We start from the raw sequence: 18019 nt of genomic DNA, 5'->3' as shown, positions 1-18019 counted from the left end.
GTCGGCGTTGTGACGCTGACACATGATTGACAGGATAGCAGAAAGAGGGGCGGGGCAATGGGTGAAACTTATGGTTCATAAAGGTGTGATGTCACATTCGTTAGCGCAAGCGTGTCGACAGAAAACATGTCAGACACAATGACAACATACCGGAATGTTCTGTGTACATAAGGTGACCTAAGTCAGACAAAGGCTGGCAGGGAAAGTACGTTTGCTACACTTGATGTATAATATAGTCTGTCACTCACTTAAACGTTCACCAATTTGCAGCTTTCAGGTGTATTTTTGTATTTTTTCTCTACCACCCTTAAAATGCCTCCAAAGCCCAGCCCAAACAGCAAAGTAGAAAATTGGTGTCAAGGAAGTATGTTGAGCAATACATGATGACTGAGAGACAAATGTGGAAGTATTTTTCCCAGCATGAAGTTCTACAAACATAATAGAAATAAATATTGGTTTTATTTTACAGATAATGTGAAATTAAGTGTTTCCTCTTGGGAAAGAAAATCATTTCGTCAAAACATGCATTCAAACATGATCAAAAGATCATTTCAAATGTTTACCTATCCAACAACCTATAATAAATGTGATAACATTAATATTCATGAACAATTAATCCCTTGAAAAACTCGTTTTGCCACTTGATGTTGACTGAGGATGACATCACCTGTGCTGAGGAAGCAGGTAACGACCAACCATGGCTAAGTTTGCTGAACAAACCGAGAAAACAGGTGAACTGTGATTGGTCGTTACCTATTTCCTCAGCACAGGTAATGTCATCTTCAGTTGACAGCAAGTGGAAAAATGAAGTTTTGATTTAAAGGCATTAATTACATGACAAATAATGAAGTTATCAAATTAATTCTGGACAAAATATGAACTTTTTTATTTCTGTGGTGGCTCGATGAGTCAAGTATCGCTTTAGATTATTTGTCTTAAAAATAATCACCAGAAGGGACAAACAAGTTGCAAACCACAGGCAAGTAGTTGCTTAACTCATTCAGTCCCAGGACATTTTCGCTATTTTACTGGATTTTGACTGATTTTGCAAGGCCCATAGAATATTGTGTCCTATTGCTATAAAAACATGGAATCTACCAAAAGAAAGATTAGAGCCTCTTCTTTCATCAGGAAAAAAAGTATACTTCTATCTTTTTCCATTTTGCATCAGTTAGCATTAAAATATGGTTAAGTTTCATCATTATTTACAAATCTGTTTAAAACTACGGGGAAAAGAGTTGTTTTTATCTCTTATACTCTGCTGCCATCTGCAGGCTGTTTTTGTAATAACAACCATTGCTTCAAGCATTCTCTTCAGTTCAGAGGCTGCATCAAAGCCGAAACGTATAAATACATCTTTGTGAGCATGGTAATATTTAAAATAGAACATATTTATACGTTTTTGGGAGTAAATGAATTAATTGGCAAAATTGACTAATTTCATAAACTAGTACCTCTTTGTTCGCATCCACGTTGTTAGTATAGGCAGTGCACAAGAGCAGAAATGTACTTAAAAGTAAAACAATTCAAGGCTATGTAAAAATTAATAAATAAATAAATAAATAAATAAATAAAAATATGATTGAAAAATGAAGATGCTCAACTCCTGCCTGAGCCAAAGTGGATTACTGAGCACTGTTTTAGCCACGCCCCCGGAAATTGATTACATACTGATTACTACGGGGTTCTCAATGTTTTCCAGTAATGAGCAATCATTTAATAAAGTATTTAAAAAAAAATCAGATTGAGAAAAAAAAACATCAAATCAATCAATGAAATTGAAAATCAGCTGGCTAAGCTAACATGCAAGAGCTAATAAAGTTGTTTGCACACGTCCGTGGAAACTTCCTTGATGCCATCCGGGCGTATGCAAACAAACCTGCCACATCCGCGGAACGTCGTTCCCATGAAGGGGCGGCGGGTGGGGGTGAAGGGAAAGATGGCAAACCGGTTCAAACGTCGCTAGCGCGACAGTTAGGGCCGCACGGGCCGCTTGCTCAGCGTGCCTAGTTTGGAGTGTCAACACCAGTACAAGTGTGAGAAAGGAGAGAAAAAAAGTGTGCGATGTCTTCTATTGTTTTGGTTCTCAGGCTGACAGAAGAAACGCCGGATTTGTTTCATGTTTTTGACACATACAAAAAAAAGCCTCATGGCCGACGCTTGGTTCTTTTCACTTCATTTGAGGGCTCGGCTTGTAACTGTGAGAAATCTTAAGATGGAGCACTCTTAAGTCAATGTATAAATGCATCAATGAGTCAAAAACATAATAAAATGGCCGATAGGAAGGTATGAAGTAGTTTTATTTCGGAGCCTTCACACACTTGATTGTTTTCTTTGCGTTGCTGGCGGATGATTACACCAGCATGATGTGATGTCATTAAGTCATGACGCTATGCCACGCCCCTTTCCTGTACGCCCACTCAGCAGACAAGGAAGCAGGAAGCAGCCGGAGCGTCCGTCAGCCCCAGACAGGAAGTGCCTGGGAGATGACTATCCACCCACACGCTCCCCTTTAACGGCGCAATTATTCTAACTATTGTTTAGATTGATAATCAGCCTCATTAGCCGCAATGGAGGGGAAGGAGGTGGGCAGCGCTGATGCTCCGTGGAAATCTGACAGAACATCCACAGAGCAGAAAAAAAACTCAGCTTGGATGAGTGGGAAAGTTTGCTCTCAAAATAAGTCACAATTTTTTAAATTTGGCTTACGGGTTCATCAAAAACAAGATTGTATTTCTAAAAAAGTGCATTTCATTTTGTAAGCTACTATTACATTATGCACATTTTCAGTGCACTTAAATAGAGGAAAATTTTTAATGAGCTGCATTGAGTTCAAATGTCTGCAATTGAGAGACCAAGAAAAAAAATACACCTAAATAAATGGAGAAAAAAAAAAAAAGTTCTTCAAAATAAAATGCAAATGTAGTGTACAACTGAACTGTACTTAAAAAATATATTATACTTGAAAAGTAAACAATGTATTAAATTGATTTTCAAAAAATAATAAACTGCAGTAATATACACAGTTTGAACATTAAAACTGCGCTTAAATATAGAGAGAAAAAAAACTGAACTTAAATGTTTCAATTACAATCTCGTTCACATGAAAATTCAATAAAGATTGGCCATGCTAAAACCACGTGAATTATGATTCTAATCATGATGTATCTCAATTGTTATTACTTCAACGCTAAATACAACTAAACTGAAGTTCTAAACTGTATGTGTAAAAAAAAATGAGGCCACTGTAACATTATGCACGGAATGAGATCATGAACCGTCATCATCCGATTGGAAGTAACGAGAACTACAACTTCCTGGACTTCCTATGCCGCGGTTGTCATGGCAACAGTAGTGAGTTAACGGCTTTTGGTCAATATTTTCTTTTCATGGGACAACACTTTGCTACAATGTCAAAGCAATGTAGTCGGTGTACACTTGGTCGGACAGTTTCACTTGGGGGTGGACTCACTTTTGTTGCCAGTTAAAAGGTCTGGATCTTTTCACTTGGAGACGCCTGAGTGACGCACAAGAATGTCTTTGATTAGCACGCTCGCACCCCAGGCCACAACACACAAACACTGATTACAGGGGTACGTTAGCCCCCTGGGGCCCGTACACACACGCACACGCACACGGCGGTGGTATTTAGAGACATTTGCATCGCGAAGGTTTGGGAGGGGGACGTTAGTTTAGTCCTGCTGGGGGCCAATGAAAGAGCAACTTGCGTGAGTGGCTCGCTCTCGGCGGCCTGTGGGGACTCGAAGCTCACTCAAACTGTCCACGCGATGATGCGGACACTACAAGAAGTTGGCAATTGCATTTATTTGAACTAGATCAAATCAATATTCCTCATTCCATTAATCCCTTAAAAATATCCCCATTCTTTGCGTTACATGTTTTAAATGCATAGCACTGTATTGTGCAAGCACTAGTTTTATGTGATGTAATTAGTTACTGTACACAACAACTGTGCTCTGTGTCTTTAAGGGTCGCAGTCGATATAACATTGTTTTGTATTATATAAATTGTGGGAGTGAGCATATTCACAATTTAGCATTTTTAACTTGGTTTATTTAAACCAAACTAAAATGAAATCCTAATTTTTAGCAGAACTTTACAAATTAATAATAATAATAATAATAATAATAATAATAATAATAATAATAATAATAATTAGTGTTGTTCCGATACCGTTTTTTGGCTCCCGATACCGATACCGATACCCAGCTTTGCAGTATCGGCCGATACCGATACCATACCAATACTAATAATAATAACAATAATAAAAGATTTTTAAAAGTGTAATTTGCATCACGCTATTTTGCATGATTTATAATATTTAAGTGCAAAACGCATATTTTCCTTTTTCCTTCTGCAAGATTTCTTTATTTTCAAACTTGAATTTGTCAACTACCTCTAAACAATCTTGACTAACTTTAAACAATCTAAAACAAATACAACAACTAAAAACAAATACATACAACTAAAAAATTTAATTAAAAAATATATACAAGAAAAATGCATGATAACAAATCTGAATATTATAAAAGTAGTTTTAATAAATAAGCTGTGTGATTGCCTCACACTGAATTTTTATATATTCTTTCAATTCAATGAGGCATATTAAAATTGGAGCATGCATGTGAGCAATATAAATTTTCCTTCTCGGAATTTTTTAGCTTGATTTTACTAACTACCTTTCAACAAACAACTGGAACCGCAAAATTACAATTTCAAGAACATATATATATATATATATAAAGAAATAATAAATATCATTAAAAAGACAACAATGAATTTGAATGTTATGGTATTGTAAAACGATTCTCACTCAATAAGTTGCGTAACAAAGACATGCTGATTTATTTTTGGTTATTTGGAAAATTCTGTTATACGTTACTGAATGACTGCAATAGGGAAAAATGAATGAAAACTAAATATGAATGTATGTGAATCATTTACTGTACAGTATTAGATTTATTTATTTATTTTTTTTTAAACGTGTTGACGCCTGGGAGCAGACTTTAGAGAAGATAAGATCATCGGCTCGTCTGACGCTGCAGGTCAATAAGTCAATTGAGCACACAATGGAGCTGCAAAGGAACAACGGGGGCGCTAAATGAGCGCCACGAGTGTTCGCCAGCCTCCTTACAAACGCCGCTGAGGGCCCTCCGTCTTCCTCCGCCTGCAAACAAAAAGCCCGCTTTGGTGTCATTGTGCTCTCGGCGGGTCCACTCGACCCGCACAAAAACCCAGCGCGGTAGGAGACTAACGACGCTCGGCGGCTGCCAAGAAAACGGCGGACGCCGGCCAGCGTGCCCGAGGCCGCCATGGCGACACGCACAACATGAGGCGGAATGGTTTTTAGATGACAAAAGGAGCTGCAACACATACAGTACAAGCACAACATAAAACTCAACTCTCACAGCAATACGGAACGACAATTGCTGGAGCTTAGTTGGGACCTTCTCTGCCTCTTCTTCTTACTTTATTTACACTGGATGTCTTTCAGTCAGGCTCAGTGCTGCCCTGGATGTTGTGGCGCAACATGGTACTACAATGAAGGTATGCATCTCTAATGTCAGACTTGCCTCTGTACTTCATCCTTCCATCCATCCATCCATCTATTTTCTTGACCGATTATTCCTCACAAGGGTCGCGGGGAGCGCTGGAGCCTATCTCAGCTGGCTCTGGGCAGTAGGCAGGGGACACCCTGGACTGGTTGCCAGCCAATCGCAGGGCCTATGTACTTCATAATCATAATCACTTAAAAAAAAAAACAACAACATTGATTTTTGTAAATTTTGACCCAAGGTATGTGGTAATATTTTCCCGAAATTGTCCGAAAGGGGCGTGGTATTAATTCTTTGACAAAAGAAATATCAATAAATCTAATTATCAAACAATAAATTGAGGAATATTTAAAAAAATAAATAAAAAGCTAATTTAGTATGAATCATTCACCCAAGTCACTCATTTTGTTAAAATTTCAAACGATAAAAAAAGTGTTAGCGCTTTACTATCGCTCAATTTGAACATTTTATAATAAATTGCTGAACATTTCAAAATTCTGGCCTTTTAAGTAGCAAGTATATTGGCATCAATACATGTTTTGGGGATTTATTTTTCCTGTTTCTGACACTTCCTGAATAACAAATAAAATTCACCCTGAAAAAAACAATGTTAAAGAACAGTAAAAAAAATAAAATAAAATAAAATAAAAAAAATAAAAAATTTAAAGCTACATACATTTTTGTGCTGATTATTAGCACTGAAAAGTTCAAAGCACTTTGCAAATCATTCATTTCAATGTGAAATTTCTGAACATCGAAAATACTGATATCAAAATCTCTTAATTAAGAATTGTCCCTTGTTGCTCATAATGGGGTATATGCCACGGAAGAGGCGGGACGTGATTTTCGACATCAGTTTGGTCCGGGTTGCGAACGCGCAACCGAGAGGCACAAAGTCAGAAGCACAAGTATTTTGACGCAGCCCACACGTTGCAAACCGAACCGGAGCCAAACTGATGTGTAAAAACAGTCCCGCCTCTTCCGTGGCATATACTCCAAATGTTCAATTATTGAACAATTGAAATATTTCTTTAATATGAATCATATTTACAGACATAAAAAGGGCCATTTTCTCCCTAATTCTTTTCACTTTCTAGTGGTAGTTTATTTCACAAACATTTGAGTTTTCTAAGTTAACTTTGAAAGAAATATGGCCTGCATTGACGCACTACGCTTGCTCCCTAACCTCTTGCCAATAGCGAGTGTTGACTGTACTAATGACTTGAGACCACACAGCTCTTAATCAATGAAGCAATCAATCAGGCTGGTTGTTCTTTTTGTCCATTCTTGCTAAACACACAGCACTCCAGAGAGGCAATAAAGTCCACGGTTACACACACTTTAACGCTCACTTAACATCGTAAACGACGTTGCGGCACGTCTGCCGTGACAGACAGGCCATCGGGACCTGGGGCCTTACAGTAGAGTCAAAACAAAAAAGCGCACAATTGGGCCCATAAAAAAAACAACAACAAAAAACAACATGAATGCTCGCTAGCAGCCGATGCATTGTGGGATGGCTTGGGACAGATGGAGACGGGATAGAACGAGAGCTCCCTCATTAGTGCGAGCGGGCGGTGGTGGTCGGGGGGGTTGCAACAGATGGGGAAGAGGGAAGACCGCAAAATGTGCAGCACAGGAACGCCACTACCACCAGTGTGTGTGTTTGCGTGTGTGTGTGTGTGCGCGTGATAAGCACATTGGTCCCCCGAGTGAGCGCCTGAGTGATCTAACAGGGGCAATTAATTTGTTTTATATTCCCGTTAAGACCTGTGAGCGCCGACAAAAAAGGGGGGCTGCGCCGCTCCTCGGGGACTTCTGAATGCGCTGTGATACAAAGCGGACCCACAGGGGACACCAGCAATCAGCACGACCACGCCAAAACTTGGAAGCCGGGGCCACAATAATGACGGGTAGAGGTGACCCACTTATTGAAGGCAGGGGTGCAAAAACTTTTTGGGTACACGAAGAAATTGTTCCGAGGCATGACTGCCACCTAAAACCCGAAAGGTAAAAAATGCTCATGTTTATGGAGAATCTTTAGAAGACGATAACTAAGAATTTTTAAGGCCATTTTTGAAAGACAAGACTCATTCACTGCCATTGACAGCTTTCGACGTCAAAAGATGTATTTGAACTGGGCTGGCAGTTTAAAGACCTTTCAAAGACGACTGATAGAAATTATCAATTTTGATTCGTGTTGAAACTTTTTAGCATCTATTTAAGGCAATTTTGATTAAATGTAAGGAATTGGATCAACTGCAAGAACTTTTCCTGAACTTTACTGATACCAAATGTCGGCATCGGGCCAATACTTGGCCTTATATCAATACTAGCATCAGCTAGTATTACAGTCAGGAACTCCAAATCAGACATTAGAATTAAAAAAAATGCCATTAGTCGGGGTACACCCTGGACTGGTTGCCAGCCAATCGCAGGACTATATGTAGGTCATCCTTTAAAATTAATTGTTATTGACCACCTTGACCACCGAAGAGTTGAGTATTGGTGCCGGTATTGGTCCGGCGGAAAAAAATGTTATCGGCCTCTATTACTGTAGTGAAATTTTGATCAAATTGAAGACTTTTTAGGACTTGTTAAGGACACTTTGATAACATTTAAGATCTAAAATGTATTTTTTTTCATTGGAAAAAATTTTTTGGAATGTTTTAAGTAGTGTTGTTCCGATGCCATTTTTTGGTTCAGAGCATTCAAGGGCCAATAGGATATCTTAGATCCGCATGCAGTGAACATGTCACATACCAGTGAATGTCATGCACCAGCAAGACACAAGATGCTGCATCTAAAATCCTATATTAGCGTTGGAATTAATAGTATCGGCATGTTACTTCTGAGTAGTCATCGATACCGATACCACTGTTTTAATGCAGTATCGGCACCTCTGCCGATACCAGTATCGGTATCGGAACAACACTAGTTTAAAGCCGAGTGTGATCCGCTCCAAGACCAAGTTGGTTTCCCATGCACACATGAAGATTTTTGGTCTTAACGTATTGAACACAATTCAGACTCTATAAGGACAAAGCCACTCTTAACACACCTCAGACAAAAGGATCATCATCTTAGGACAATCTTTAAGACATAGGATCATTGGGTGTATGACGTCCTTGGTCAGGAAGTAGCAAAATCGGGAGGAAAAAAGCCTGATTCTCTCTCTATGCGTACGCGACCTACGTCAAGGTACCACTGGAATTCGATTCAGCCGTAACTGTTTGGACTGATTTTCCATGTCCAAAAAAGGCACAGTCGCGTTCCCAAACAGTGCAGACGAGACAATGGATGCGTAAAGAGCAATTTTGCTGCCCATCCGTGACTTCCTGAGAGCATCGGGCCGCGGATCGTTCCCACGCTCGCGGCGCGTCTGCCCTTTTGTTCCAGACCGGCGTATCTCCCGGGCCGCGCCGCCCTTATCGGCCGGAGCAGCCCGATTCTGTTCCAATTAGAGCGGCGGGCCCACAACGCCAACAATGACCACGCCCACCTCCTCTCGTTCCAACTGCGTGCGTGTGAAAGGAACCCTTTTTTCTTTTTTTCTTTCTTCCCCTCCTTGTCGGCATCCCCGGCCGACTCTCTCCAGAGGACCATTTGGGGGTCCCGCTGCCCAGTGAGGACTCTCAGGAGAGCAATAGGAGTGATAGTTGGACAGAGGAGGCGTTAATGAGATGGAGGAGAACGACCTCGGTGCATGCTGGGAAACCAGTTGAGTTGGAATGCTTGATATTCAGATGGAAGTTTAGGATCCGCCTGCCATCAATTTGAGCAGGTAATTGAAGTCACTGTCTTGGTGACCCTTGAACCAACCTAGGTGATGACGGTCATGCTAATGTTAGCTGAGTTTGGCAACTATCATAGGGCAAAGCTCTTGAGCACACACTGGGGTAACACAGACACACACAAACAAACACCCCGAGATTAAAATCTGTCCCGGCTACCGCTTTGATGAGCCGAGGAGCCGAGAGTCTGGCTGCTGGATTAAGTTGCTTCAACTAGATTTTCACACACACCAATTTACAGGGTGAGTGTGTGCCCCTAGAGGGCCGCCGCCCCCCGCCATTATTTCCATTGAGTAACCTAAAGAAAGGACCAGGCCACAATGGTGAAGAAAGCACCTTGGAGATTAGGCGGCCTAAACAAACAGCGGGCGGTCACGCGAGAGCGGCCTCCCAAACTCGATTCCGTACCATCGCACGTGGAAGGCGACACCGGCGGGCCAATCAGCGGCGATGAAAGGGATCGGGTGCCTTCCCGTGGCCTTGATTAGCGTCGGGTGGCGCTGATTAGCGGAGGCTAATGATACAATTACGGTGGCGTGCTCACAAGCTGTGCCCCTCCACAATAAAAGCTGGATCTTTATCTTTGACAGCCTGCGTCTGCTGGGGGGCGGGCGTGCCACCTACACCCGCCGGGTTGGGTGAGGCCCCGCTGGTCGCTCCTCTTACTCACTTCACTAGTTTTGCACTATACACTTTGTAAATATACACATAGGGAAAAAAATAAAATAAAAAAATATTTGCTTTACTTCAATTTGTTCTTGGTTATTTTACTTTTTATTTTGATTTTTACATTTATTTTAGTTGTGCAAATATTTTCTCATATACAGTATGCTTTCAACCTATACTTGTTTTCTCATTTTTTAAATATTTTGTGAATATTGATTGGCAAAGTTTTGTTTGGCCTTCAGCCTAATTTACTGAATATCATAATTTACTAATTCATAAAATTTCAACAATTTTAACTGACGAAATAATGGATTTGGTGGATTTCTAATGATTATTATGTCACCTTTTTTTTCTTCAAAATAAATATATGTCTCGCATACCTCAATGCAGTAGGTCAGATATAGAACAATCATGCTGTCATATAAAATGAACAGCGGTGGTGGGTGGGTTTGGGGGGGGTCAAAGTTCAATCTTGTTGCATGCGTTTCATATCATTAGCATGGAATGGATGGCGGGTTCAAGTGTTCAAAATGCTTGTCTGGCGTACTTCTTCCGAACACAAAGAGCTTCATCTCCTCATCATCTCACGTGTGTTTACTGATGCAATCGCAGGGTAGCTTAAATCACAAATCCGGCCCTCAGCACCCAACACCCGCCACCCCCCGCCACCTTCCCTTCAGGCCCATCATCATGATGAGACAAGTGGCACACTTTATCACGCTCATCAGCCACAGCGTCCAAAATAAGAGAGAAAAAGCCCCGTCACATCAGTTACATTACGGGACGTTCGGCGGGGCCGATAAGATGGCAGAGGGCCGATAGCGACAACTTGCCCCGCGCTGCAGTGATAACAGCTTCTCACAGTGCACGCACAGGAAGTCGTGAAAACCTTGTGCTTTTTTTTGGCCCGCTAAGTCTTAATTCTTAAGATATAGTGTTACATTGACTTTACAGTGCTTAATTTATATTTACATTCTGACCTTTACGTTGACTTTTTTTTTTTCTTGAGTTTAATTTGTTCCGGAATCAAGTTCATAACTCAATTTATTCATATATGAAAACAATTTCACCCATTGCAAAGTCATGAATGGAATTGTCATGAATTCTGTTCCATTCTGCTTCGGAGCTCTACGGGAAGAGATGCTAATTTTGTTAGCTCGTCTATGGCATTTCGCGTTATATGTTAGAATTAAGCTAGTGGATTTATGCAGTGGGCCGGCACGGTATTGAGTGGTTAACACGTCCGCCTCCCAGTGTTGAGGACTCGGGTTCGAGTCCAGGCTCCGGCCTTCCTGGGTGGAGTTTGCATGTTCTCCCCGTGCCTGTGTGGGTCTTCTCCGGGTAATCCCGTCTCCCACATTCCAAAGACATGCATGGCAGGTTTATTGGGCGCTCCGAATTGTACGTAGGTGTGCTTGTGCGTGTGGACGGATGTTCGTCTCTGTGTGCCCTGAGATTGCTTGGCAATCAGTTCAGGGTGTACCCTGCCTATACTGCCCGAAGCCAGCTGGGATAGGCTCCAGCACCCCCGTGATGCTTGTAAGGAATGAGCTGTTGAGAAAAGGGATGGATTTATGCATTTTTTACATGCTGATTTCATTTTCAATGCTAATTTCCATTTTTATGTCTATGGCATTTCCATTTGTATATGTTAGCATTAAGCTAACATAATTTTGCTGCCCATCCGTGACGTCCTGACTTCTTTTGCCAGCATTATGGTGTTTAAAAATACAATGTGGAATTTTCTTTTGTTTTGTGAGTTAGTCTTACAGTAAAGAGGAAGGAAAGACAAACTTTTTTTTTCTTTGATGGTAAGTAAAAGTTCATTTGAGAAAATAATGTTGGGAATTTGCATTTTCTGCGTATTCACCAGTAAATGTTCAGCACTTATGAGACCCAAACCAGTTTGAACCTGTTCTGTCCGCCAACGCACACCAAAGGCCGCAAAAAGACGCACAGGCTGGGCTGGCATACTTGTAGGTGCTGACATTCTTCCAAACATCACCTCGAGTTGCGGCTGGTTTCTCGGGAACCGCATTCCATCCTTTTTTACGTCTTGCTACTTCCTGTTAAATGCTGCTGCTAAGTGGAAGGGATGTTCGCGCCTCACATGAACACGCACACACGACAATCGCCAGGCTCTGACATCATTCAATGATGTCATCCTAGTTAGATAGATGATGATATTTGACTTAAAAAAAAAATAAAACATGGGCGGAGTTCATTCTTCAATGTAAAAAAAGTTTTTAAAGTTACATTTTATTTTATTTTTTTATAATAAATTAATTTACCATTTACCTAATGAAATAAATTAATGAAAAAAAAATACATTCAAAAATATATATCAGTTTATTCTCATTAAATAATTATTGGATTAGCTAAAACAATTAAAATGGATCAAATAAACAAATTTTAATGAGCCAATTTCAGTGAAAAACTACTAAATGATTGCAACGAAAATTCGAGGGCTCCCAAATGTGCACTGGAGGCAAAAAGTGGTTCGGAAGGGCACCGCAGCGAGACAAGATCAAGTCAAATCTTGCCTTGCTGCGTTGCGCCACTTGTGGAATGTGTGCGTTTGTGAGAACTTTGTCCCATTACAGCTTGGAAAAACTCACACGCGACATTCAGGACGTGTGCTGGCACTGCTGCATGCTGGGTAATTAAACACCTGCTCTGTAAACCACAGTCAAATCCAAATATGAAACATACATAATGTGCTCGGCGGCCAGACGCATGCCAAATAGCTGTCCCCGTGCACTCTGGTTCACCTCTCGCTGTGAGTTACGGGCATGACTCACCTTGCACGTATTCTGCACACGTGTGTGCAGGTGTGCATGCGTGTGTGGTTTACAGATAGAAATGAAAGCTTGCAATGAATACCTCGTGGACAAGTGCTTCAAATTTGGTAGCACTCACACAATATCTACAGAACATATTTATGGAGTCTTGAACTGGAAACCAAAATAGCAGCTTTCCTGCGCATTTTCAGGCATGGCTTCTTCAGATTTTTTTGTGGGTGTATTCATGATAGACGTGTCTACCAAATTTCATGTTGCTTAGTCGAAGTAGCTGCAGGGAATGAACTTTTAAAAACTTCTCCAGTGGCTGAAGATTCCTGGAACTGACCTCCAAATTGTTCACTTCAAATCAAAAGGGCAGCAGCCTTCCTGTCATTTGGGGCGTGGCTTCTTGAGACTTTTTGGTGGGTCTACTTATGATTGACATGTCCACCAATTTTCATGCTTCTAATGGAAACTGATAACAGACCTCGAGAATCAGAGTTGGTGACACCTGATTCAATTCTCTGACATTTTTTACAAATTCATGGACATTTTATGGTCATTTCCCCCTTTTCCTCTTCATTTTTGGGCATTTTAATGTCACTTTTTGGAAATTTTTATGTAATTTCTAAAACTTTTTTTTATCTACCTTTCATCTCTTTTTTTTCCCTGACAATTTAAAAATTTGGACATTTTTGGAATATTAAATTATTCATTATTTTAAAATCTAAAACAATTCATTTTAAGAATATTTCATCTAAAAAATAAAAATGTAGAAAAAACGTAATAATTTACTTTTTTTTTTTCTTTTTTCTTTTTTTTTTTTTTTTTAAGAGAGCCACAGGGAGCCACGCGTGAGGGAATAAAAGCCACATATGGCCCCAGAGCCACAGGTTGCAGACCCCTATGTTGCTCTTTGAGACTTTTTTTGTGGGTCTACATGCGATAGACAAATCCACATGCCATGTTGCTAAATCAAACTGGATTCAGGGGCTGAATTTTAATAAACAATTTCAGGAGGCAATAATCCCATCCTGCTTCAAACCAGAATGGCAGACTTCCTGAATGTTTTAGGGTATGACTCCGAGAGACTTTTTGTGGGTTTACGCATAATACACACATTTATCAAGTTCCATGTTGCTCGTCAAACTTGGCTTCGGGGTCTGAATGTTTGAAAATATCTGAGGGTGCAACCAAATTTTGCAAATTTTTCTCATCAAACCCATTTTTGAGTATGGCGGAAGCCTTAAAATGTTGATTTATTTAGCCCAAGATAAAATAACAACGAAGCACTTTGCAGTGCATGCTCGGGGCCCTAATGAAGAGTGTTAATGTTCCGAGGAGCCCTGCAGCGGAAAGAACAAAGGAATTCAGCTTGTTTTGGAACACACACATTCCCGCCCACCTACAATAAGGCGCTCGTTCATATGACTGCATTGGCCCTCAGATGTAATCTCAACGTAAAATGTTGCTAGGGAAGCCATGCGTCCACACACCCACACACCTGTGCCCCAAAACCACACCCATTTACACCTGTCACCGCCAAGCGCAAAGGAAGTGGGGGGCCGCGGTGATCAGGTTCTTGCTTGTGTGACCCTCTGGTAGTCCCAAACCAAGCCCCACCGATGCCGCCACCCATAAGCCAACACCGCAGCTCGATCACCATCAATGGAGTTTTAAATGAAAGCTATTATCCAGTCGTGCTACCTCCAAAAACAGAGGTCCCAGGAGGGGTTTATTTGGGGGCAAGGGCGAGGTGTCCATTACGGGTCTTCAGCCCAGAGTTGAAGTAGGAGGGGCGCATCCATTACGGCTCAGGGGGATGTAATGTCCAGATGGCCAGGTGCTCTGGAGGAGCCCGTCCACCCCACCACCACCACTTTACAACAATCGACGCCCTTCATGGCCTGCCCCAACTGGACCCCGACCCCCGCAGAGCTCCGGACCCACCGGTCACAGTGGAGCGCTCAAGCGAAGACGAGGCGGGAGGCCACTCGCTTGGTGGAAACTTCTCAGAATGCCAAGGACTAATCGACTGCAGCGTCATTTGTTAGATTTAGCGCTATTATGCTAGCTAGGTTTAGATCGTACGCGAAATATCAGCTAGGCAACGCCACGTGTCGTCTTGCTTTTGTTTGCCATGCAACTACATAGGGGTTGCTTTGACCAAAAGAAAGGATCCTCTGACAGCAAAAAAAAAAAAAAGTTTGAACAGTCCATATACTGTACTGCTGTACTTTGGCTAATATTAGATGCTCTCTTCATTGATAGTTCAGCAGTTGAGAACAAGCACTCACCATAATGTAACATTTTTGGCTTAGTTACGGCAGCTATTGGTAACTGGCTGTGTCGTTGACCTCGTGCCGGTCCCACGTTACAACACTGCAAACGTGCAGCCAGAAACGCTCAGCTTGCATTGGTCTGCCCGCAGCACTAGTAGGACTACATTTCCCATGACTGTTAGAGCAGGAAGAAGTTCGAGTTGACGCCTGCTAGCAATTAGATGCAGATGTGAATAAGAACACAAACATAATTGAACTGTTGGGGAAAATTAAATAATTTTTGGTCTGAAAAAAAAAAAAAAGATAAATCTGGAAGCAACCCGTTTTGTTTTGTTTTTCTATTTTAATTTAATTTAATTTTTATTTTGTTAAATCTTTTTTCCGTGCACATATATATATATATATATATATATATATATATATATATATATATATATATATATATATATATATATATATATATATATATATATATATGCACATAAGATAATGTAATTTTTAAATATTAATTTCAACTCTTGCCAGGCTTTACTTACATGGCCATGCAAGCAGTACATGCACACGATGAATCATCTCCAAAACAACCCAGAGAGCAGCAGTAAAAAAAAAAAACATTATTTATTTATTTACGTATTTATTTATTGATGTTCTAAGAGCTTGGCACTCCAGTACACGCAGTTGCTCATGAGCCGTACACACAGGCCCATTGTGAGGTGGCAAAAACACCCAAGGGAAGCCGCCATTCAGCGCTCACTCACATTTGAATGCGCCAAATATGTTTTATGACAAATGAAGGAGAAAAGACACACAGGGAGAAGCACGCTGCCCCCAGGGATGGGGTTGAGGGGTGGGGAGGCTGTTCGGAGGGGCTGACAAGTGCACATCTAGGATTACTGCTCTTTTCATTGTGAAGGTGCAAATCCAACGAGGGGCCTCTAAAGTGGACGCGCCGCTCGCTTCATTCAATCTCCCGAAGTTGTGAGTGGCATGTCAACATGTGTGATTTATGGGGCACACTTGTCATAAAGTGTCCATTTAGTGGGATGGACAGCCGTCAACACTTGCACACGCACTGCTAGGAGTTAGTAAACACACAGGAGGGGGTCCTAGGGAGGAGGTCGGGGGTCATTCGGTCACAGCTATGCAGCTCAGCTGACCGAGTTCAGCAACATTTATGACAAATTCAGACATGCGCAAAAGCAACAAGGCACAAATACAATTTTGACACACTTAAAACAGCCTGAAACAAGAATCTTCATGACCATGTCACTTGGTTTGACCTTATAAAATTTATTCTTGTTAATATAATCTCATTTAGTTTCAGTACAAGGATTTTTTTTTGTTTTAAGTAGACCTTGTTCCTCTCTCCCTCTGATAATGTACGATGACTGTTTTTTTTTTTTTTTTTTGGGGGGGGGGGGGGGGGGGGGCAGTTACATAAGCCAGATGATAACAGTCTGTTTATGTGTTTGTATATGACCTTGCCTAAGGAGAACTAGACAGAATATGTCTTCTTGTATTTCTCCCCTCGCGTGCATATTCTTCCTCATCAATTGCTCAACGGAAGGAAGGATGGAAATGAAATTGTTCACGAATATATTCACAAATATGTTTCTATTAACAATACAGACACAAATTAACACAGTTAAAAAGCAAATACAAATAGCAGCATTGAAAATTAATTCAAATCATTTTGAATCTAACCTAAGCAAGAATAAAATCAGAAGGTTGAGTGAGATATTGGCATGTGTAACTGTAAAAATAAATAAATAAATAAATAAATAAACAGTCAAAGTGTGCTGTAGTAATATTTACACATTAAATACAATTAATAAAATTATTGAGAGCAATAAGTTACACTGATTATATGCACACAGTGTAGGAAACTGCCGATATGCATGTATCACAAAAAAATGTTAAAAAAAAATACAATAAAAAATCAAAAGCAAAGGTAGACTTACCACTGCTGAATTGAACATTTTTTTCCAACTGCCACTCAGCAAGACTGCAGGGCAACACCAAGCTTAGAACATTGGAGAGGAAAACACAGTTGTGACCTCCACACTCAAGAATCAGTGTTAAACTAATCATTGAAATACAAATTTTAATGTTGCATCTCATTGTCAACTTTTGAATCGAAGTCGATTAAAATCCTGCCAAAGCGCTAGCTAGATGTTTAAAAACCAACATAATACACACCTGTTGTAATGAACTGTCACTTCATTTGTTGTTCTGTCACTTCCAGGTGGGATCATGGGAGGCGCTGTGATTGGCCTGAATTCTTCTTTGCTTGTTATGAGGTTTGTGTTCGCTACTGCCCCCAGGATCAGACTCCTTGGGGTACTGCACATGGATGGTTCAAAGTATTTTTGATCATTCTGTACTTTACTTGCATATTCATGTTTCTGTTTTTACTTTTACTCCCTCATGAAAACAAATATCTGGAATTTCAACTTCTTTCAGAGCTGGTGCCTTATAGTATTTTGAATGACTGTCCTTTTAAAAACACATTGTTTCTTTCTACTACTTGAAAATAGATGGCAAAATGTATTTTTCGGCAGATCCAAAGTTTAGGGTATGTAAATGGTTCTTGTGACTTGAATGAGGAGCACAAGATGTGGAGAATTGGGGAAGATGATGGAGATGGATGTGATAAGGCAAAGGCAGGGCGGAAGAGACGATGAGACGACGTCAGGAAGAAGATTGATGGTGGCCTTGCCTCTCTTTCCTCGCCCCGGGGCCGCTGCGCTCGCTGCGGCGTGTCCGGACGGGCTCCAGGCGTTCCCAGGTAAAACTGGTCATCCGAGTCCTCGCCTTCATCTTCAACCGCCCTTTCGCTCACCTGCCCCCAGGATGCACCGCCCCCACCCCCCCACATTACATTACATTACAGACCCCTCCCTCCATCTGGCCCAACA

The 18019-nt window shown here is 41.0% G+C and overlaps 1 protein-coding gene across 1 annotated transcript in view; it reads right to left on the bottom strand.

Moving 5' to 3' along the window:
- Positions 1-17246, bottom strand: part of LOC144003091 (uncharacterized) — a 124121-nt gene extending 106875 nt beyond the window's left edge. The window contains exon 1 of the mRNA XM_077498913.1: positions 17063-17246. Within this exon, the coding sequence (XP_077355039.1) occupies positions 17063-17222 (160 nt within the window). The 5' untranslated portion in view covers positions 17223-17246. The remainder of the gene's footprint in view (positions 1-17062) is intronic.
- Positions 17247-18019: the final 773 nt, after the last annotated feature.

The sequence above is a fragment of the Festucalex cinctus genome, chromosome 16, assembly GCF_051991245.1.
Source record: "Festucalex cinctus isolate MCC-2025b chromosome 16, RoL_Fcin_1.0, whole genome shotgun sequence".
Lineage (NCBI taxonomy): Eukaryota > Metazoa > Chordata > Actinopteri > Syngnathiformes > Syngnathidae > Festucalex > Festucalex cinctus.
Note: the sequence above shows the minus strand (reverse complement) of the source record. Positions and strands in the feature narration are given on the sequence as shown.